At 40.7% G+C, this 22323-nt stretch overlaps 3 protein-coding genes across 4 annotated transcripts in view; 1 reads left to right on the top strand and 2 right to left on the bottom strand.

Annotated features, from left to right (window-relative positions):
* The window catches only part of LOC136439367 (dolichyl-diphosphooligosaccharide--protein glycosyltransferase subunit DAD1-like), a 119083-nt gene that overhangs the window by 79794 nt on the left and 16966 nt on the right, over positions 1–22323 (bottom strand). The window lies entirely within an intron of this gene.
* On the top strand, positions 633–14216 carry LOC136439354 (uncharacterized). The gene is made up of 20 exons (XM_066434741.1): positions 633–755; positions 1356–1423; positions 3859–4064; positions 4241–4319; positions 4819–4962; positions 5427–5526; positions 5674–5771; positions 6756–6821; positions 7020–8426; positions 8668–8759; positions 9109–9176; positions 9509–9658; positions 10038–10168; positions 10441–10542; positions 11152–11300; positions 11547–11672; positions 12079–12163; positions 12370–12477; positions 12715–12814; positions 13443–14216. The coding sequence occupies exons 2-20, from the start codon at positions 1402–1404 to the stop codon at positions 13915–13917; spliced, it is 3708 nt and encodes a 1235-aa protein (XP_066290838.1). The 5' UTR covers positions 633–755; positions 1356–1401; the 3' UTR covers positions 13918–14216.
* Positions 15194–22136, bottom strand: LOC136439366 (anamorsin homolog). 2 transcript variants are annotated; one of them, XM_066434765.1, is made up of 10 exons: positions 21960–22136; positions 21326–21499; positions 19339–19488; positions 19030–19106; positions 18660–18816; positions 18132–18205; positions 16890–16959; positions 16514–16565; positions 16162–16243; positions 15194–15760 (listed from the first exon to the last, which is right to left on the bottom strand). In XM_066434765.1, exons 2-10 carry the CDS (start codon positions 21474–21476, stop codon positions 15647–15649), a joined length of 927 nt encoding a protein of 308 aa, XP_066290862.1. In that variant the 5' UTR covers positions 21477–21499; positions 21960–22136; the 3' UTR covers positions 15194–15646. The 2 variants fall into 2 exon arrangements, with proteins under 2 accessions (XP_066290862.1, XP_066290861.1); XM_066434764.1 differs by having other exon boundaries at positions 18132–18208; positions 21960–22135.

The following is a 22323-nucleotide window of genomic DNA, read 5'->3' as shown; positions in this document are numbered from 1 at the left end:
AAGAACATCTGTTTCTAAAATATTGACCATATGTCCTCTGACAGACTTATGTTTTGATCTACTACATGTAGTATCTGTAAGAAATAAACTTTGTGAACAGATTATTGTTTTCGCCTTTTATTTCTGAGTAAAAATTCGAACGTTAGTCTTCAAGCTTTCTGAATAAACTGGACTGGATCAGCGTCCTGCACATCACTTGTTTTGAGACGGACCCGTGACGTCATGCCGTGACGTCACCACTTTGGACGGGACACCTGTTACTGGTAGTAGACATGCATGTCCTGCTTTGGGACGGATGAGACTCTGGGAATATTGCTATGAAGATCGACATAAATAAGAAAGCACAGACAAATGTTAACGTAACATCTAGTTTAACTACAGTATCGTATGGGGTACTAGTAAGTCTCAACTTCCCCGTAATATGCATAGCCTATCTGAGCCTTCTATAACATGTACACCAGTGGCTTAAACGTTCAGAAAATCGCACAGGCCAAACGTTCTTCTGGCAAGGTAACTGTTGATTCATCACACAAACATCATTTTTGCTGTTTACACGTGCTTGCAGTCATGTCGTCTATATTTAGCCTATCGTCATGAGCTCATAAGCGTCTACTGGGCAGGCGCGCGGCACTTCGGGACAGAGAATGTGGCTGAGGAGGAAGTAACCTGTACAGTCCCGCGCGTTCTCGTGCACAACACTGTGCCAAAAAAAAGAGGAAATGCAGCTTTGGCTTCGTCGGCGGGAACTTTAGAAGGTAAGTCGGTTCTGTTGGAAGTTGCTGTAAGCGGGGATTAAGGGCAGGAAATATCCGTTTTCGGGCGCCGGGTCGTTTTGGAGGAGTTAATTTTCAGTTTCGCTTCCTCTTTCAACGGGCTACGCAGTTTAATTTGCCGATGCAAAACACCCCGCGCCTTACGACGTTTATATCTCTATATGATACACCATAGACATGTCATCTATGTGCCTGAGATGATTGTCCTGAACATTCGGCACTTTGTGGAACGATAAAAGCAGTGTTAATGGGCCGTACTGGTGTACTCAGTATCATAAGGCGAGGCACCATGTTTGTGGAAATGTTAGGTGGCTGACGAGGGGTGTTCTCGGCCTCACCCAGAAATAAGGTGCACAACTCAAATTTCGCGGCATTTACAGTATTATATAGCATGAAATCTTTTATCAACGTCTACCAAATTTCACATTATTGTGGTCATTACTTTCCAGTCGACGTCCTTTTGAAAATCAGAAGGTAAGTGGCGAGAAAAACAAGGGCGAACTTGAAATTGTATCTACCTATTCAGAGGCTGGAATTGAGAATCCTGTTTAAAACTTGAGTCCCATTGTCTTTTTATCTCAGGGGTTGACATTTACAACCTCATTGGGAAAGAAACAGAACTGTGACAATGAACAGAGCTCGAAGTTCAGGTAAGCTTTGACCTTTGTCAAAAACAATCTGTCTTGGGGTAACGTTAATTACTTTTCTGAGCTTTTACAAGACTCTAATTTATGAATGAACAGGTTTGGTAATACCTGAAGTATTCAAAGGAGTGGACAGAATATTGCCCTATATAATACCATATCATGTGTGGTAAATGTGTTCACTTACCAAGTAGGTTACCAGTAAGCTTTTTTGTAAGTCACTGATGATCACAAACAAGTGGGGGAAAAAAAACTTCAGGAAAGATGAGTTTGGTTGACCGAGTTTTTCATATAAATCTTATTTCAATTTCTCATTCATTTGTATTTTTGAAAATAGACTGCTATTTGAAAGATCTAGTCTCCATATACTGTAAATGCATAAATGTTTGCGGTGGTTTTATGTTTGCAGTTATTGTGGTAATGGTTTTTGGTATGTATATAGCTTGAATGATAATCTACATGATTAGATACATATTATGCAAATCACAGGACGCAATTTGTATAATTAATGAGGAAAGATTATATGTCCACTGTATTTCATGATAGGACTCTCAACATGTGACATAAACTACGCACAAAAAGTTTGGAAACTTTACTTTGGTTGATCATATTTCCATTGTTTTTTTATAAATTTCAATGCATTATATATCGTTGGAAAGCCTGTGTAATTTCCTTTCCTATGATACCCTACTCATTATAATTGCAATCTAATGGAGCGAGCACCAGGCCTGCTTACGCAAGTGGGTTGTAGAAAAAAAGTGCCCAAATTTCCAAATAGTGTCAAACACCTAGCGCAGCGCCAAACCCATCAGTGGTGGTGTCGTCCAAATCGTGAATGGAACAGTGTGTGGTGGAATGTTATGTTCACAGCTACAGATAAGAGAAGGTTTATTTCGACTGTTAGATGGGTAAATGAAAGTGTTGGGGCGGCGAGGAGAACCCTATGCTGACTGTTGCACAGATACACTGACTGTTTGTTGGGGTCAGTTTTATAGTGTGAGGCAGTACAACGCTAACTGCCAGCGGAAAAAAAAACAGGCTTATCATCCTAAGCAACTTCGATGTGTCGATATGGAGACAGCTTCCTCCATCCAGTCACATTTCCAAGATCCTTACCTCTGCAATATGATTATGACACTGGTTGCCATTCTGCAAGATGATAGTGCACGTCCATACAGAATGAGAGTCATTTCAGACCACCTCCAGTATGCAGGAATACAGAGGATAGAATGGCCCTCCTGCAGCCCAGATCTCAACACAATTGAACACAGTCTCAGACTCTGTGATCACTGATCAGCTTGGGCGAGCTGTGCATGCAGTTGTGATCAACAGAACAACACTGGTCGACCTGCGACGACTCCTTGTGGAAGAATAGCCAGGGGCCGCGTACCAAAGCTGGTGACAAGCATGAGGATGTGCCGGGCTGTGGTGACAGCTCATGGCGTGTGTACTCAGTATTAAGCCACCCTCATCATAACTGAGGCTCCTTTACGCATTTTTCTTTGGATGAAGACTACACTTGGCTTTCATATTAATGTGTTTTGTTTATTCAAGTTTCATATTACCCTCGTACAAAAGCCACGTGCTACCAGCAGAAGACAAAATACTGAATTGAGCGTTTTACATTAGTAGGGTAATTTGGGCACTTTTTTTATGAGACTCGCTCGCATAAGCAGGTCTGGTGCTCGTTGTATTAATTTACAACAATAATAAGTTAAGTATCATGGGAAAGAAAATCACAAAAGCTTTTCAATGATATATAAATCATTAAAATTGATCAAGAAACAACGGAGATATGATCGACCAAAGTTAAGTTTCCGAACTTTTTGTGCGTAGTTTACATGTATGAAAATTTCATTTGCATAATTGATGAAAAAATTAATACTATAACTCAAAAGGAGGTTGACGAATCATAATTGTGGTATATGTAGATAGCTTAAGTGATGCTTTGTATAATTCGACTATTATGGTAATGTTTCAAATCAAACTAATTTGCATAATCAATTAAATTTTTTTATAAAATCGCTGTGGTTTATGATAGGACTATTCAAACACGAGACATATGTGACTGCGAACGAGAGGGATGTTCATAGGTAAAAAAATATGCAAAATGAAGACCATATTTGTATAATTAATGAGAAGCTACTATAATTCCATACTGGTAAATGATGGCAATGTCATACTTGTGGCATTTGGGAGTTATGTAAAGATGAACACAGTTGAATATACAATCATGCAGATGAGGACTTTATTTGTATAATCAATGAGAAACACTCATGATACATCAGTCATAAAGGTTTAAATCATTTGGCGAAGGTATGAGGTCGTAGAACTCTAGTTTGTTCATTCACTCATTTTTATTGATCCATCCATCCATTCTTTCTTCCGTACTTAATTCATTCAATCCTGCGGCTGTATCCTACACATCCTGCCCTCCGCAGAAGCTGCCATGTTGTCGGATGCGTCCCTAACTCGTCTGGCAGGTGACCTGGGGAATGAGTGGCGCACCCTGGGTATCTTCCTTGGCCTGTCAAAGGCACAGGTGGACCAATGTTTCACCAACCGTCCCGGGGACATAAAGGCAGCAATAGTTGACATGCTGGTCATCTGGCAGCGGGAAACATCAGGCAGTGGTCCAGAGGCACAGGTAAAGCACATTAAATAAGACAAATGCTGATATTGACAAACAAGGCAGTTAGAATCAGGTTGATCCATTCTCTACAAAAATGTAAAAGGTCTGAAACATTAAATACATGAAGTGAGAATACATATGGCAAGACATGGTGCTTAGAATGGATTCCTCAAGTTAAATGTTTACTCCAGGTGGCACATTTGGTCCAGGCTCTGAAGGACAGTGGCCGTGTGGACCTGGCTGAGAAAGTGGAGGATGGAGAATTTATAGGTATTGTACCACAACATGTAACATCATGATAGCGAAAGGTTTAATGTCAGCTCCTTTTAAATGATGATAGATATTGTGTGAGTGAAACTGATGAAGTGCATGGTGTCAACTTACATATGGAATATGTCATACATGACACTTCCAGGCAACTTGTTGCTATTATTGACTTCAAGAGTTTATTCTGTTGTGTTGCTGGATGTAAGCCCATTTCATTGCTTTAAATAAAGGAGAGTCGATGACATGACTAGGGCTCATACTGTTGTTCTTCATTGTTCATGGGAACTAACTTTTACATAGTACACCTCAACATGTTTGCATGACCCAAAGTGGATGATAATTGGTACTGCACAATAACTGGTAGCTCTATATGTTATACTGCTTAGAAAATGTAATTTGTAATATGGACCCTCCATCACTTTTGCAGCTTTGATACAACTGTTTTACATCAGTTAGAATTTGGCAGTGGTAAAATAATACAAATTATCAATGGATTTTGCAGAACTCCCTGAACTGGTGGCTGGAAACAGAGAAAACCCAGATCAGGTGGCTGGAAACCGGTTAGAGACAAGTGGTCACCATAACGTTATCATTCAAGCAGGAAACAATGCCAATATCAATGTCAATGTCCCTGCACCAATCACAGGTATGCTTCTAAAACCACTCTTCCTTATATGATGTAATGTTCAATAGACTTTTAGCAAATGCCTTAAAGTTTATGACCATAACTGACTTGTGTTTTACCATGCCTTCTAAATTACGTCTGCCCAAGTTTTGACCACCAGTGCAAGTCCTTACCCTAACTTGCAAACTTAACACTCACTTATGTAGGTCCTGCAGGCATGCAAGTACATATCAGTGACTCAGAAAGTCATGGCCTGTAATTCATGAGATGTAACAGGGATAATGTCTTGCTGAATGTATGAGAATGTATCACATACCAAGTTAGACAGCTCCTACTTCCCTTATGGCAATTTTTCCCGTCATAATTGATTTTGAAGTGAATTTATTTAGTACTTGTGATTATTAAATCTAAAACAAGTTTAGAAAATAGAATAAAAGCAGTACGTCTTTCTGGTTCTGATGATGGTCAATCCTATGATACTTCAGAATCTGTGACCCCTGGTTACACCAGTCTTCCGGACTTCTCCGGAACGCACCGACCATACCCCATGCCACGCTCCTTGTCCCAGGGCAACTTTCAACCAAGGTATGTATCAGAAGTTCTTTCCCATACCAACCCTGCAAGTTTTCAACTTTGCATTTGTCAGTAATTAGTTTTGGGCATAGATTTGTAAAAAAAGTTTCTGGTGAAAGCATTGTTTCATGAGAAATTCTGCCCTCCTCACTACTATAGCATGGATGCCATACTGGATGATTGTGTCAGCCAACTACAGAATATGGGATTTTCTGAGCAGGGAATCAGAAGAGAAGTTCGGAATCTCATGTCCACTGGTAAGTACATGTATACAGTATTAATAACATACCATAATCATACTACAGATATAGAAAGGTCTATTCCTGAACTCCTGCTGCAAACTGCATGCCAATACCTTATTGGTGAAAGAATCAAGACTTACCGTTAGTGCATTTTCATGATGCAGAATGTTCTTAAATTTGTACATGATAAATTTAAAGCTTTCATGGAATCATGTTCAGTGCAACACATTACAGTTGGCCTCATGCAGTTTTTAGACTCTGATGTGTATAACGCACTGAACATGACACCATGAAAGCTCTGAGACATGATTGTTAAAAGTCAATCATATACAGTATATGTTATTGTGTAGCTACATGTATGATTATCATCCCTGGGTTGCAGGTAATGAATGAGACTTTGCTTTGATGGTTGACAAGGCAAGGGGTAATTAGCAGCTACATGTATATGCAGCAAATTCAAAGCAAAGTTTGCAATCAGCCAGGGAAACTGGTAGCCTCCTTCGCAGACTTCCTAGAACGGCGGCATATACAGTATATTGGGGAGGGGGGGACACACACAAGGGAGTTGTGTAGCCGAGGGAGTTGTGTAGCCGAGGGGTGACGGCGGTCACCCCTCGGCTACATAACTCCCTTGTGTGTGTCCCCCCCTCCCCAATATACTGTATATGCCGCCATTCTAGGAAGTCTGCGAAGGAGGCTAGGAAACTGGGAGGATTAACAAACAAACATCAGGTCAACCAATCAACTCTGCCTTTTTGTGACCCCTCAGATGCCTTTTAATTTTGCAACTATATGAAAATATTTGTAACCTTTTCATTCATTAACACAGGAATCAAATCTCTTAACATTTCAATGGGATGCACAGATCAGAAACAAAATTGCTACTTAAGACACACGAAAGGAACACAACCTGCTATAGCAGTTCAATTATGTTTTACGTATAAGTTTCTTGCAGATAAGGACTACAGGTGATCACTTGTTTCCCTTAACATGTTGCAGGCATAAGAACCACCGAAGACATAGTCCAGACATTTGTAGAAAGGAGGACACACGAGGAGGCATCAGGTAACACAATTTTATCAAGTACCATTTGACATAAAATGATTGTATTTTGAATACATATCAATACACTTAGTAGATAATGCTTCTGGCAATGACAAATACTGGTACATATCAAATATTTTCTTTTATTCTTTTGTTGTTGTGTAGAGTACTATGAATAATCAGTACTTATCAAGGATGATATTTCCAAACCTGTTACAGGACAACGATCAAGCCATGTACATTCCAGCAAAGATAGCGTCACTGTCTCCAATAATGAAGGCCCAGTTCAGATTGGTGAAGGGAACACAATCCGTGGAGTTCATCCAAGTGCCATGAAAAAGGCTGTTCAAATCGGTAAAAAGAACCGCATCTTGCCTAATGTTGCTGGAGATCAAAATCTTGGTGGAGGACGAGACAGACCAGGACACCCTACACACAACCAGCAGTCATTTCCCAACAACACACAACCTCATGATCAGGAGGACAGGTTCATGGACAACTCAACAGTTGGAGAAATCACAAGCTCTCAGAGGAACAGGAACCTGATGGAGCGCCTGCCTGCAGACAGAGCAGCCAGCCTGATGGCAAGGGAGGTTCTACCAAGTGATGGTCAAGACTGGCCACCCATTCCTGATGACGAGGAGTCTGCTGAGGCTCGAGGAGACACTTCTGCGGCAAAGAAGAGGTCATACACTGGGAGGCATGGCCAACAGGCTTTCTCTATGGCTCAGCTACACGAGCAGCCGGTGTCATCGACATTTGATAGTCTGGATGGACCAACCACTGGAGGAGGAAAAGCACACCCTCAAGGAGAAGCACTGGCTACCCCTAACAAGGCTCCGCTGTATGTTGCCCTACCTGAAGAAAGAAGTCCATCAAAGTCATCCACAGGAGAAAATCAGCAGAAGACTTTTCCACAAAACTCAACACATGGCTCTCCTAATCCTTTCAATGATGCAAGCCTCGATGATGAGTCTCTACATCTGCAAAGTGGGGACAACATGCAGGATAATCAGGCATCAAACTGGCCTCAGACGGGGATACCCAGCAGTACAGTAAGACCACTTGTTGATCTTTATCCTGACAGTTCACACCCCAGTACTATGTCTGCACTCATGGACGTATCAATCCCTTATATGGGGGAACAGTATTTGCCACTGTCCCCTCAGCCAGCATTTTCTCTTCAACAAAAGAGAGCTGAATCAAACGAAGAAACCCAAGAATCTGATCCACAACTGACCCAAAATGGAGAAGACAGTAACATAGGTGGGACTGAAGAGCCATCAGACCTCAGCGAAAACCAGCCGGCGGAGCCAATAGCAGCTGAAAGTGGAGAAGACATGACTGAGGGAGAGTCTGCTAACTCCAGTGATGAGGAGACAGTGCCAAAAGTTCCACCTGAAGAGGCAAGTGTAAACAAAGAAGCTGAGGGGGCATCAGCATCAAATCACCAGCTTCCTGCAGAAACCCAGCAGTCAGTGAATGAGGGCACGGATGGGAACCAACCAGTGTATGACAAGGACCGGCGTCTGTACATCTTCAGCAGGGCTCATATTGAGCAGATGACAGAGAATCTCACATCAAGGAAGATAGCAGAGGGGGCATTTGGACCTGTTTACTATCTAGGTATGGATGTAAGAGATAGGTGCAGTTTGCAGGTAGACTCAACTTTTTAAATCAATATAAAATATGTTGATAATACAGTGACATGATTTCTTTGGTGTTGAATCGAACCTTTCAAACATTAAAAGTCATCAGCAGCAACAGACTTAAAAGAGTCATGTTATTTTGGTAGTGATAATTTCTTCGTACAATGTACTATTCTTATTATATCCATCATGTTTAACTCTAATGTGTTTTCCTCCAGATAAATTTCCTTACGAAGGTCCACTGAAAGGTCGAAAAATGGCTGTCAAGGTGAACAGCTCAGATGAGCAAGGAAGGAGAGAATTCACGCAGGTAAGCTGCAAACACGTACATTTGGCTAAATATGTGACTAAGCGACATTTAGGCCTGTTTGTAGTGGTTGATTTAAACATGGTTTTACGTAGTACAGGGTTAGGCATTAGGACAGACTTTGCTTGGCATACGTACGGTTCAGTGTACCAGGGGAATTCTTTACAAAAGGTACAACATTTTGTTAATTATTACAAAAGACTAGCCACCAATATGCTTTCAAAGTATGTGCACCACAATAAAAATGAATTTGAATGGCACAAACTGGTTTCGTTATAGGGGAATTTTGCTCACAAACTGTCTATGTCATCACCCAAGGTTGCATATTAAGCATAAATTGGACAATTTTCAGGAGTTGGCAATGGCTGGATCCCGACATCCCCATCTCCTGCCTCTGTTTGGAAGATGTGAAGATGAGACGTAGGTGTCTTCTGCTTCAATGTCACATAAAAATCCTCATAATGGTTTTCATTTCATAGTTGCAATACTAACTGAGGATCTTTCCCAAGTCACACAAGAAAACACACATTTCAATGCGAAATGCGTCAGAAGAGTCCTAAAAGGTAACAACACTCATGTTTTTAGAATGTTGTAGACTATTAAGCCAATGTGCATGTATCTGTTCTGTTTTCTTGAAAATTGCTACATTTATGGTCGCCATGCTCTAAAAATGATATAGTGCATAGTCTGGACATCAGACTAAAGTAATGCATGGTGTCGTCTCAACAAGCCTTGTCTGATATATGTTGCAGCTGTCTGTCCCTGGTCTCACCCTACATGGTCAACAAAGACCTGAAGTCTTGGATACAGGACAAGAAAGAGCCAACAGACTGGAAGACAAGACTGGTGATTGGTCTGGACCTGGTCAGCGCCATCCGATATTACCACAAGAAGACTGAAGGGTACTTTCCACTCTACTTTTTGATATGTAAAACTCTAATCATCCTATCTGAAAGAGGTCTGAAAACTTGTGCTACCATTGTTTGCTTTGCGAGTTGTGTTGTAATTTGGGCATATTTCACTTAATTGAATGTCTATGACCAGTTAACAGTCAATTTGTTAACAACGCTATTTATGGAGAACACCCTCGTAAAACTAAAAGGGAACAGATATCCTCTCGAAAAAAATCTAAGTCGGCCTGTATCAATTTCCGAAAGGCATCGTATTTCTTCTGTTTGATCTATGGCCGAGTGAGCTTCTTGAATTAACAAGTCTGCAGATTTAAACTGCATTGTACTGGTTTGCAGATAGTTGAATAAAGTTTTGTTCTATTTACAATAGTCCAAATAAGAAGTTTCACTGTGACGTGAAGTCAGCCAATGTGTTCCTGGATGCCCAGCACCGAGCACGACTTGGTGACCCTGGCTTGATGAGGGAAGTTTCCAGGGATAAAACACATCTGACCCGTACAGGCAGGCTAACAATTTGCATCAAATTTCTGTCCTACCGGTAGATTATTTTTCATGGTCAAGTTAATTTGAGCAATATAATTATAATTTGAAACTTTATCTTAGTTTATTCCTAGAAATTGCAGACTGGCAATACATAAAAAATACTCTATTTGTTAAATTAAATGAAATGCATGTTTATGCCATTAGATGAATCTGGACAAGGGTTTTTAAGTAGCAATCCTTGCTTTAAGCTATTCAGTCTTTCTCTAGCTCTGTGTACTGTATGTTCCCAGGTTCTTTGAGTGCTGACTGGGGAACCCCTTACTACCAGGACCCCTACTATCTGAAGTATCGCAAGTACCATGAGACCAGTGACCTTTACAGTGCAGGAAAAGGTATGAGATGTCAAAAATTATTTTTAGACCAAACAATATGTCATGGATAACATAAATGCCCTGGAAGCCTACGAATCTGACCTGAGACTGATAAATTGAAAAAAAAGACAGTCGTTTTACAACAGGGTAAGAATGTAACCTGAAATCATATGCACAGCATATTTGTTTTCGGATGACTGGAACAACTTTACAGGTCTTTGTGCTTTCCCCCAACTTGTTACTGGGTTGCAAGCATTTCATCCACCACTACCCTAAGCCTTTTCTCAAAACCAGCAACAATTTCCAGGGAGATGGATTTATATTGAAATCAGTGGGAACCAAAGTCATTGTGACCAATGAAAAGACTTTGTGGCATTACTAAAATACACAATATGAAACACTATTTCAGCAGTGTGGCATACATACAATGTGTATGCACAGTAGATCTACTAGTAAATGAATTTGCTAATTCTTAAACTGCAGACTAATGGAGAATTCTTATACAGTATTATTGATTCTCAGCATTTTCTACACTGGCATTCTAGCCGCATTAATTGGGGTTATGGCAGGTTGTAACTGGACAGTCATCACCAGTGACAAAGTCTAATGTTTTGATTTTATCTTGATAAGTCCTTTTAGAGCTCCTCACAAGCATTACTGCTGACAAGCAGGAAAATGGACGTTTGCTGTTTGAAATCTGGTTTGAAGAGCTGGACTACTTTGATAAGGACAGTGATGGGACAAAGCTGTGTGAGGTGGCAGACGGCTCACCAGTGGTGGTATGTAAATTTCATTAATACCAGCATATCTTTAGTCTTATTGGGTCTGTTCATTTGATGCAGTAATGCAAGGCTGTTTACTTCAAAACGGGCCACTTTCATATGACTCTTAGGTCTAACTTTCAATACAAATGAGTACAAATTCAATGTATGACGATTGTACGTGTATAGTACAGTGACTACAGATGTCTACCAAGCATAAAGGTCACTGATAATGATGATTGTCCAATACAATCCTCTTTCAAGGGTTGGCCTGGATGCAGTGAGGACGGGAGTTCTATCTCACAGCAATTTGCAAAGCTCATCATTGGCTGTCTTCAAGAACGTCCCAGGGACAGAATCAAATTGGAGGACCTTCACCAGAAGCTAAAGGTACCAAGTTTCACATATATACAGGATGATCAGTCAATTCCTTAGATGCAGTCTACATGTCTATCAACTTAGGCCATGTTGATTTGATCATATGGGTGGCATCCTCTGGGATCCCCAAAACTGATGCAAGTGTGCGAATGATAATAAAAAGTTTTAAAAAATGCCTTCATTATGAAATCTACTTGGTCAGGAAGGTTGAACAAATAACTAAACACAGAGAATAGTATACCAAATGATGGATTCTTCATTTTCGGTCTTTCACATCCTCTTCTTAAGTAAAGAACCATAAACACTGTGCTTGGCCATCACACTCTTAACTGGGAATATGCAATACTGATACTTAGCAATTGATTGCAACGCTTTTTCAGTTGCATGCAGTTTCACCTTTCATACATTTCTTTGCCAGGTACTTGTGCAGAGATCAGCTGCCATTGGGAAACATAACACAGTAGTGCCTGATTGGTGCATGTACTGTCTTTCCTGCAAGCCATGTAAGTTCATTACATTGTTGGTTTATTATCTATTCAGTTCAAGGGCATATGGCTTCTGCATGTAGTTGTCTTGTCTGCTAACTTAAGTATTGTCACAGGTTTATGGACAGCACAAATTTATCAAAAGGAGACAAGGCTGAGACAGATAAACTGAAATAACCAGCCTAGACTTTTTCCACTAAAATGATGCTGTTCACCCCATACAGGTCCTATTCCCATGGCCTGTGGATGTGCTTTGTTGTGTAGTGGCTGCATGAAAAGCCACACTATAGCTCTGTACTGCCCTAACCACCTCATGGAAACAACAGGCCTAGGTATGACACATCTTTGTGGAAAAAAAATGTGTTACCCCACCAAAGAGTACTTGTGCATGATACTTGTTGTCCTGGCTTCACTCAATATTTAATGTCAGCATATAATGTTATGGAATCATATCCACCTCACTTAAATGTGCAATTTGTGAAGTAGGTATCAGTTTCATTAGTGTAGGATACTGCAAAATTATTGATTAAGCTATGAAGTCTAAGTTGTATTATGTTCTTATACTGCAGGGCACAACACATTTGCTATCATTGTTGGGCAGAGAGGATTTGAGGAGGATGCAGTGGGCTTCAAAGATGCGATCACCGATCCCCAAATTTGTGGAGTAAGGTAAATTTTAGGCCTTTCTGTCTGGCTTGTGGATAGCATGTTTACTTACTCTTATCTATTTAGCCTTGAAGTTTACTTTTAGATAACTTGCAGTGTATGCCAGAATTGGGGGGTCTATATGGGAAAGCCTGTTACTTGTCAAGTGCATGGCATTTTAAAGCCTGACACAAAAGTTAGTTAGCCAAGGTGTCACACGGTGCAGGGCTTGAAATTCTTTTTTCAGCATCTCTACACTGGTGCAAATGGCATTCAAAATTACCTTCACTAGACAAATTTGACCCATATTTTCCTTCTCTTCTAGTTCAATATCACCAGAGTTGCAGGGTGGTTTTATCAGTGCATTAAGGTGCACAAGAAGACATCAAAAAATACTTGAACAACTTAAATCTTACTGGCATTATCCTGCATATGCAGGTGATATTGCTAGCCATGAGGTTACTAACCTATAGTTTTTGTCATTCTTACAAATTTTGTCAACTTCCCTTCAGACTGTTGCAGTTTCTGCTTAATGTAATCACTGATTGATATGTCAAATAAATAAATCCATGTCTAATACAGGAAACATTCCCTGTTCTTAACGTTTTCCTGATAATACAATAAGGCGAAAGTTACAATTTTCTTTTGTCAGGGAAGAGAATGTGAAGCTTCTAAAGAATGCAACCATTGAGGACGTTGGAAAAGCTGTTGCAGAAGTAGCAGGAAGGATTCAGCAGGTGCAGAAAGGCCAGGAGACTTTCTTCATCTACTACCACAGTGGCCACGGAAAGCAACGCGGACTGGACTTCAATCACACGACTGTGTGGTCCAGAAACCTGCGAAAAATCTTCAAAGTAAGTAAGGCAACAAAGTCCCTCTACATCTTGGATTCATGCATGGCTTCATCTGTTGAGGTTTACACTATGAAAGGGCCAGAGGGACCAGAAGAGAGCAGCTCCACCAGCGAGGAAACGGAGAACAAAGAGCAAGAGGATTCAGGTGACAACACGGGTTGCCAAGGATCACAAGAGTCTGAGGTATACATGCTTCCAATCCAGAGGGATCCATGCTTTGGGCATCCAGCAGGAAATCAGAGGCTTCAGGAAAGAAGGACAAGAACAAATTGAGCGTGTTCACTAAGTACATAATAAAGGGATTACAGGGTGGCCACTGTGGGACAGACAACTGCTCTGACTGCCTGTCCTTCCAGCACCAGGCCAAGGCAGCTGGGGCAGTGAACCTGAATCTCCTCCGCGACTATGTGTATGACCATGTGAAACGTGAGCTGCAAAAATTACAAATACCATCACTTCAGGGCCAGCAGGAGAGGACTTATTGGATGGCATATGCACAGGACTGAGTAATGGACAAATAGGTTCTCCTTGTTAATTTTAGGCACACACATCACTGCCAGTCATTATCATCATCATCATCATCACACATCACTGCCAGTAATGTCAACCAAATGCCAACGGGCAAGTTACCAGACTTAACAGTACAACAAAATTATGGCCAATTCCTTTTACTAGAAAAAAAAAAAGAAATAGTGTTCTCCTTTGCCTATGCTTTTCTAAACCTTTCATAGGATACAAAAATGTGTAAAGAAAGACAAATAATCTTTGATTATTGGAATATACAAATGTACAAGGAATAAAGATCTGAAAGCATGTAAATTTGCATTAAAAACAATTACTAGAATTTGGGGCAACCAACAATGTGGTAAAACCACATGTGTACAGGTGCAAATGCATAAAAAGATTATATTTGTATCTTTTATTTTTAAAGTGGTAGCTGCTTTTATTTTGCTGTTTTGGAATTTTACTATTGATGACAATTCTTATGGATTTAATCAGATGTGTTGAGATTTGAGGCTTTTGAGATTCTGGGAAATATGTTTAATGAGGAGGAATCATTGCTGCTGTTATTGTTTGACAATCATGTACAAATTACTTTAGTACAGTAATCGTAAGGTTCTATGAAATTTCACCTATTTGTATATCTATATCAGCACAATGTTAACTTCAGATTTGAGCCCAGCAAGGCAAGTAGGTAACATGCATGTAGGGTAGGTTATTGCAGTTTTAGCAGTTTACCAGAAGCCACAACCAGCAGCCATACTGAATGTCGATGTGGCGAAGTCCCAGAATAATGCTGCGGCATCTTTTTGTTGTTACTTATTACTCAATGGACAAGAATAAAGGCAACAGAATAAAAGTTGATACATTTGTATATCTGATGGATTTTACTGAAATATCTTTTCCCATCCACTCATGTCTGCGTGTTAGCATGTAGCGTGCTGGGGTTTAGATTAGCAATCCTGCCTTTAAAAAAAAAGCTATGCCACCACACATACAAGAACAGCAGCAGATTTCCTTCAACTTGAAGTAGGACAAGGCAGCATGGTTTCTTACAGTCGTTTACCATAACAGACTTTCCAAACATCAATATATTCAAAATAACATTGAATTTCTAAAGCCTTGATGCCATGAATTCTCTATATGCTGAATCAAAGCAAGCATAGAATCTCTATATTCAGGGGAAAACATAACGAATGTGAAGATACGACAGCCTTCTTCATCGTGAAACTATTCCTTCCTGCATCGTGTCCCCTTTGACCTCCTTTTAACTCAGGAGGTCCTTGTGAGCTTAACAAGGAAAATACAGTTCTCGTCTTAGGCAACTCCCTCCCCCTATGTCCAGGGAGCTATCCACCCCTCTTCCCACTACACATGTTATAACATTTAAGAAACCCTCCCTGCCTACATGCAGATGTCACTTGCATGACGTCTCCCGCCCATGTTGATGTGACCCTTGTGCTACCTCCTTACATGTCACCCTAAAGCTGTCCCCTCCCCCTTAGAGGTCACCCTTTAGCTGCCTGTCTGTAAGGGTGATCTTCTCTCCTGACTTGAATGCTGGCATGCCCAAATATGGGCAGCTGGCACATCGGAAGGCATCGCCAAGGTAACACTGAAACAGAAAAGCACAAATTAAAGTCAAGATCACTCAGCACAAGGTACACTATGCTGTGGGGGTGTTTTTAAGATAAGTGAAATAGGCATTAAAAAACAAACTTGTCTACATGCAACATTTTTGGAGCAACAGCTAGGATTAGGAAAGGAGATATGCATCAGTTTTGTCACTCCTTTAAATTTTTATGGCAAATTTTAACAATGAAACAAACATACAGTTATCAAGTTCCATAACCTAAACACTTAGTGACTTAAGATTAGCTACATATACAAAGGGAAAACAAAACTTACATGAAAGTCTTCTCAATGCCAAACTACCAGACAAGAACCTGTCAATGTGTTCTCAAGAGATTTTCTAGATCTGAAATAAATGTTCTTATGTTCACACGGCACCCTTACATTTCCGCATGCGGATGTGGCAGGCTTGCTGGAAGTCTTCTCTGTCAGATCGCCATCTAACTCCTCTGCCAGACCACAGGTGCTGCAGGGGACAGACAGGATTTCTTTAGAAACATCTCAAGTAAGGAGGACATGTTGAAGTTATACTCTATGAAGTAGTACTGAAGTTAATGAGTAGCCGATGTGTACAATTCTGCCCCAGTGATTCAATTCCAGTCTCTGAGCCCAAAAGTAAATGGTACAAAGTGAGGCCTGCAGTCCTGTGGAGGGAAGGTGCGAGCCATCTATTGCAGTGTGTCAAAATACCTTGAGCATTTCGTGTTTTCTGTTAATACAATACTGTAAAACTCACCAGTTTTTACATGCTTTCCTTTTCTTGGTGTCCCCACCAGTGCCGCATTCAGCTAAACATGACAGAAAGTTACAAAATTAAGTGTCAAAACTCATGTTCTCTAATTGATATCAATTATCAGTGTTTCATTGTCAGCAAATCAAAATTACACTAAGAATACTGTGGGCTACTTAAGGTACAGAGATGGACCCTACAACCGGATAAGGTACAGAAATGGGAACTTTGCTTGTAACTTTTCCAAATGTCCACTATATCTAAAGTGACTACAGGATGTTTACATACACGATACAATTAAATAGAATAGTTCTAAGCTGAGTATCAGCCGTATGATAACTGACTTCTTAAAAGACACGGTGACCTTTACAATTTAACTAACCCTTTAAGGAGGCAGGGTCTGGTTTCTTCAAGTCTTCCTCATCGAGAAGTTCATCTGGGTCAACAAGATCCTACATGAGCCAAGACGGGGGGAGAAAGTGGTTAGTTTGGATGGATGTTTGTAACATCTACACCAGTGTTTCCGCCAGACCTCGACTGAGAGGCCGTCCACTTGGGGAGGGCCGTACCGCGAAATTAATTGACCGTACCGCGAAAATTAATTGACCGTACCGCGAAAATTAATTGACTAGGAAAAGTAACTGAATGTTGTGATCAGAAAAGACTTTGTTAATTTTTTTTTAAATCAATTTGTTACGAAGGTCGCTAAGACTCGCTATAATACTGCTTCAATCGTCACAAAATGCGATCTATATTGACCAGAAACGCCTAAACTTTAGGCTAAAGTGTAAAGGGGTTTTCCCGCCCTGTGGTCACGTGACATCTTACCATCAACCAATCAGAGCACAGGTTTTATGACGCGGACCAATCAGCACTTAGAACCTTGCATATCAATGAGCTTGAAAACATGGCGGACGGCCCGGGGCGGGTTGCGACTCGAGCCAGCGTCATGACTTTGTGACGTGAATTCATAGGGAAAATACGATTTATCTACGGTACATATGGAGAATTTTCACGGAAAAACATTCAAAGGAATATATATTGTGTCGAATACGGTCAGAAATGATGGTGAATCGCGGCAAATCACGACGTAAAGGCTGAAATGCACGGGCGAAATTCTTGTTTTGTTTACGTTTTTCCTTGTTTTCTTCGATGACTTTCTTCGATTGAGTCTTGAAAAACGGGTTTTTAATGAGATCACCGTATGCCAAAGGCACAGACATCGATTCTTCGCAAGCTTAACAATAGCAACAAACAAAAGAGTGTGAATGTCCAACGATATAGAGCGTCCCTACGCCCGCAGTAACAAAGAAAAACAAAGAAATTATGCCGACCTCTCGTATTTTTTTCCCGATTTCTCGGCATTTAGTTTGTCTTTTTTTAAAGAGGACGGCCTATGTCTGAGTTCAGGCCGTCCACAGCGACATAAGGCCGTCATTTGACGGGAAGACGCCCCTCTGGCGGAAACACTGATCTACACTCCATAAACTAAAACAAAAGCAACTAACAACATAAATCTGTTGAAATTTTGTTGTTTTATCTTGTGATATCATGTTTATGGTTACAACAAACTTGTTTGCCGATGTAATATAATGATGCGGCAACAAGTGTCTGTGGAACTCACAATGTCATCATCATTCATGTCCACAGCCGACAAACTCCAGATCTTGGCTGCGTTCTCGTCCAGTTTTGGCTTCTCTACTGTAATGGAGGAGACACATTAAATGATGGCATGATGAAGGAAGAGGGTTGACTAAGTCCGGGCAACCCGCCCAACATGATGATGATGTTTGCTAGCAAATACAGCATATTTCTCTCTCAAACCTTTCATCACATGTTGCCCTTAGAAACTTCAATACATGAATTGGCCACTTCAAAATAGTATTAAGCTAAATTAATTGTCGTTTGACCAACACATTGCTTTCATAAGAAGGACGTGATGAAGAGCACATGAACGTATTGGATCAAATTTCAGTTGGAAAATGTTGTCAAGGTGTCAGGAATGACACATTGTGATATGACTACAAATGAGAAATTTGCCTTCTTTGGGCTTTGATATGAGTATAAAATAAAAACTAAGTTTCATCAGGTGAAGTATTGTACCCTGTTTTGGTTTTTGCACAAAAGAATATTTAATAACACAAAACCTTACCCTGTTTTTTCTTGGCAAAAGAAAGTGTAAGTTGTGCACTGGAGCCCACTTCATAACTGGGCTTGCTGGCTGAAATCTCAACCACTCTGATGCCATCTACTGACAGGGATTGTTTCAAAAGATCTTGTTCCTGCTGGGACAAGGAGACTTCTTTTGCCTATTGGAAAGGAAACAAACAAGATATGTCTTAAATGTCGTTCTGAATACCTTTCCCACATTCAAAGTTTCTGACTTTTTAAATTATGGGTAAGAACAACTGACACATTTAAATGGGCAATGCAGTAGACAGACGGTTAGTAACAGTCCATTTGCAATATTTGCAGGGAAAAAAATGCCCAGCCAGGCCAAAAAAGAAGAGACATGTACCCACATCTGACACACTGACCAGCCCAGCTAGCTTCAGACTGGAACCCACTTTGGCTGCAGTTCTCAACGCGCCTCCATTATCTGAAACAAGAAATGAATTGAAAATATGGCCATCATCATGATAAAATTTGGTCTTATAGTTATAGTCACATACTTATCAAATCTTAGGATACAAAAGAAATTTTGACAGATATAAGGGAACCGTTCTTTTAGAAATAACACATAAACACAAGAAAGATAACACCAGTACTTCTGGCTAACACATAAATATTGTAACCTATCTACTGATATATCATACAGTGGTATTACGTACCAGTGCTGACAGTAGGCTCACACACCACAGCCCTCCCGCTAGGCTTCAGTAGTCTGGCCAGCTCCGCTAGCACATCTCCAGAGTGGACGGTAGTGGGAGGGTTAATAGTCCCCGACAGGACAACGTCAAACGTAGAGCTACTGTGGTTTGCTGGATAGAGGAGAACATTGGTTGTTATTTTGTGTTTTGCTTTGCTTTGAGAGATCATATCAGCCTATGGGTTTGCAAGTAAGGGGGAGAGATATTCGGTCATGACATTTTACATGAAGTTTACACAACTGTCAATACATTATAAAATACTAGATACATTAGTACACTATAGTCAATAGCAGTGCATTGTAGTCTGTGGATAAACCAAAGAGATATATTTGGTACCTCATCAAATTCAAAGTACATATATTGTACTGTCATCTTCTTAACGAAGGTAACGGAGGGTGCTGCAACTTCGGACGTAAATCTATGAGTTCGACATCGTATTGCACCAGTGTCGGTTGTCTGAAAAGTGTTGCGTTTTTACGAATGATAGATTAGAGTGGTGGTGTTTGAGGATTTGCCGTTGTGGAGTTGATTTTTCGTCGTCCGTGCACGATTTACGCCATCGATCTCAGTCGGTAAATCCAGAAATATGTTGTTTTGATTAAAACGTTCCATATTGTTCCATTCTGATTAGGGTACCGTAACTTCGGCATAAAGATATCTTTGTATCTCTTTGATTCGTCGGTACTATTTTAAGTAAACAGAAGGAAGAATTTCGTGTCAACTAACTTCAACTTCCCTCTGGTAAATAATTGTTGACCGTGCGTAAGGCTTCACCGATGCGGGGCGCGCTGTGGCTATAAAGCGACTGTTTACGCCACTTGTTGCGTTCCAAGCCATGACAACGTTGACGATCCGTTCTTTGGTATGGCAATGAGAGTAGAAACTTCATATCATACCAATGGTCCCATAGCATTAACGCACAAATGTGCCACAAGTACGTCCAAAACTGCCGAGCAAGCATTGTTACGCCGCAAACTGAAATCGTGACATTTGCACTCGGCACAGCACCGCATGTGACCAGAAAGTACGCTGCAAATCTTCCTTGTTTTTCCGGTCAATTCAGTGCAAAGTTATGACATATTCTAAACACGATCATCAATTGTTTTTAGAGCTCGCTATTCAAGAATTTCTGGATTTTTTTTAGCAAGCAATGAGAAATCGCCATTTACATCAATGAACTTCCTGTTTATGCGTTCAGAGATCACCGACCCGTGCCGCCCACATCAAAGCAAAGCAGCCTGTCAATTTCAATTAACATGCGGGGTTAGGTTACACGTTTGCAACATCAATGAGTTTGCTTGTGTGGAACCACGTAGTGCAAACCTGCCACCGGGAACTTATCAAATGCAAGTTTATCCGACGTATACTAGTCAAGCTAGATTGATAAGGTTTGCCGTTTTGGAGCCGACTTGACTTATGTACAGCGGGAGCAGAGATGCCTTGCCGAGGTATCACATTCGAATCGTGGTCAACGGAATGGCCGTGACGTAAAAGGGGGAGGGCATTCGAAGCCGCGGTTGATTTCGTTATTTCAGACAAGCTAAATCGCGACATAAACTAACCAAGACCCATGTTATTTTGGTGTTTATTTTGCTTTATGCCTCATGTGTACAACATGTAAGTTTGCATGACGACGGTTGAATATGTTTTATGTAAGAGTTGCCACTTCACAATGTCCTTGCATCGAACGTAGACATTTTTATCGCCACATTTTCCTCGTGGCACAAAATCAGTTAATTGTACACAAATCCCTGTTTTATTCAGACGACAGCTCTATGCATGAAGTTGGGTTCTTAACGATTTTATTCAGCACCGTGGCTGAAAAAAAAAGATGGCTCACTTCTGCAGAACGAGACAATTAAAAATCCTGCCGAAGTTGGGAGTATGCCGAAGTTGCAGCACCCTCCGTTATCATATTAAACCAACCGGCCCATGTAACATTACTTACACAGTAGCAGCCTGTCCACGTGCTCTACACGTACGTGACCCTTCTGTCCAACCTTCGTCTGAAGATTCCCCACCGTCGTCTGGATCACGTCCCCGGAGACCGCCCCGCCCCATAGCAACAGTACAGACTGTCCAGGATTTACATGATCCATGTTTTCTTCTTGGTTGGGAAGAACTGTGACAGGCAGAGAGAAACGAATTCAGAGAAACATCAACATTTCCACTTCCGAATCATTACATACATTTCATAATTTTTGTAAAGAAACTGGGAAATGTGTAAGTACAAAAACGTTTGGCTTTTAAAAGGGCAAGGAGGATATGGGGGAAAGAAAGTTCCAGACAACGATTGTTTATTCAGGTCATTGCTTCAAGTTCAAGTTTCACACAAATTATGGCAAGATAGCTACTAGTATTCTGCTGCCTTGTCTACGATCTCAAATTATCTTGTTGTTTCAACATTATAACTGAGACTGGCTAGGTATGTATCTTTGACATCTCCTTTGTCCATATTTTCGCCGAGGTACAAACGTGTTACGCAATATAATATTTTGCTGGGGATGAGTTTGCAAGATGCTTCGAGCCAACTGAGATTCTACGAGACCACATAAAAAAGGGTGTTTTAACAAAATACCAACCTTTCAAGAACAACAGGTTTTTCCCACGTGACCAAATTGTATATCAGAAGTATTGTTGAGTCTCGTGAACCGTTGTAAAACGTAAAGAACAGCCCAGCTGAACAGAAAGCTGCGGAATTTGCACGATGACCCCAAGTCACCTGTCCTCGATTGAATATGGCGGATTACCCAGCATGCAAAAAAACATGACGTCATGAGACGCTTTTCTATTTGATATTCATTCGCTACAGAAACTAGTTTTGACAAAAAGGGACAAAATATCACGATGATCTTGAAACTTTTAGGGGTAGTAACATGATGGACTAAGTAAAATCGTATTTCGTATATTTTTGACGGTGGTCTGTGTTGAAATATTGCCACCTCC

This window comes from Branchiostoma lanceolatum, chromosome 7 (assembly GCF_035083965.1).
Source record: "Branchiostoma lanceolatum isolate klBraLanc5 chromosome 7, klBraLanc5.hap2, whole genome shotgun sequence".
Taxonomy (NCBI): domain Eukaryota; kingdom Metazoa; phylum Chordata; class Leptocardii; order Amphioxiformes; family Branchiostomatidae; genus Branchiostoma; species Branchiostoma lanceolatum.
Note: the sequence above shows the minus strand (reverse complement) of the source record. Positions and strands in the feature narration are given on the sequence as shown.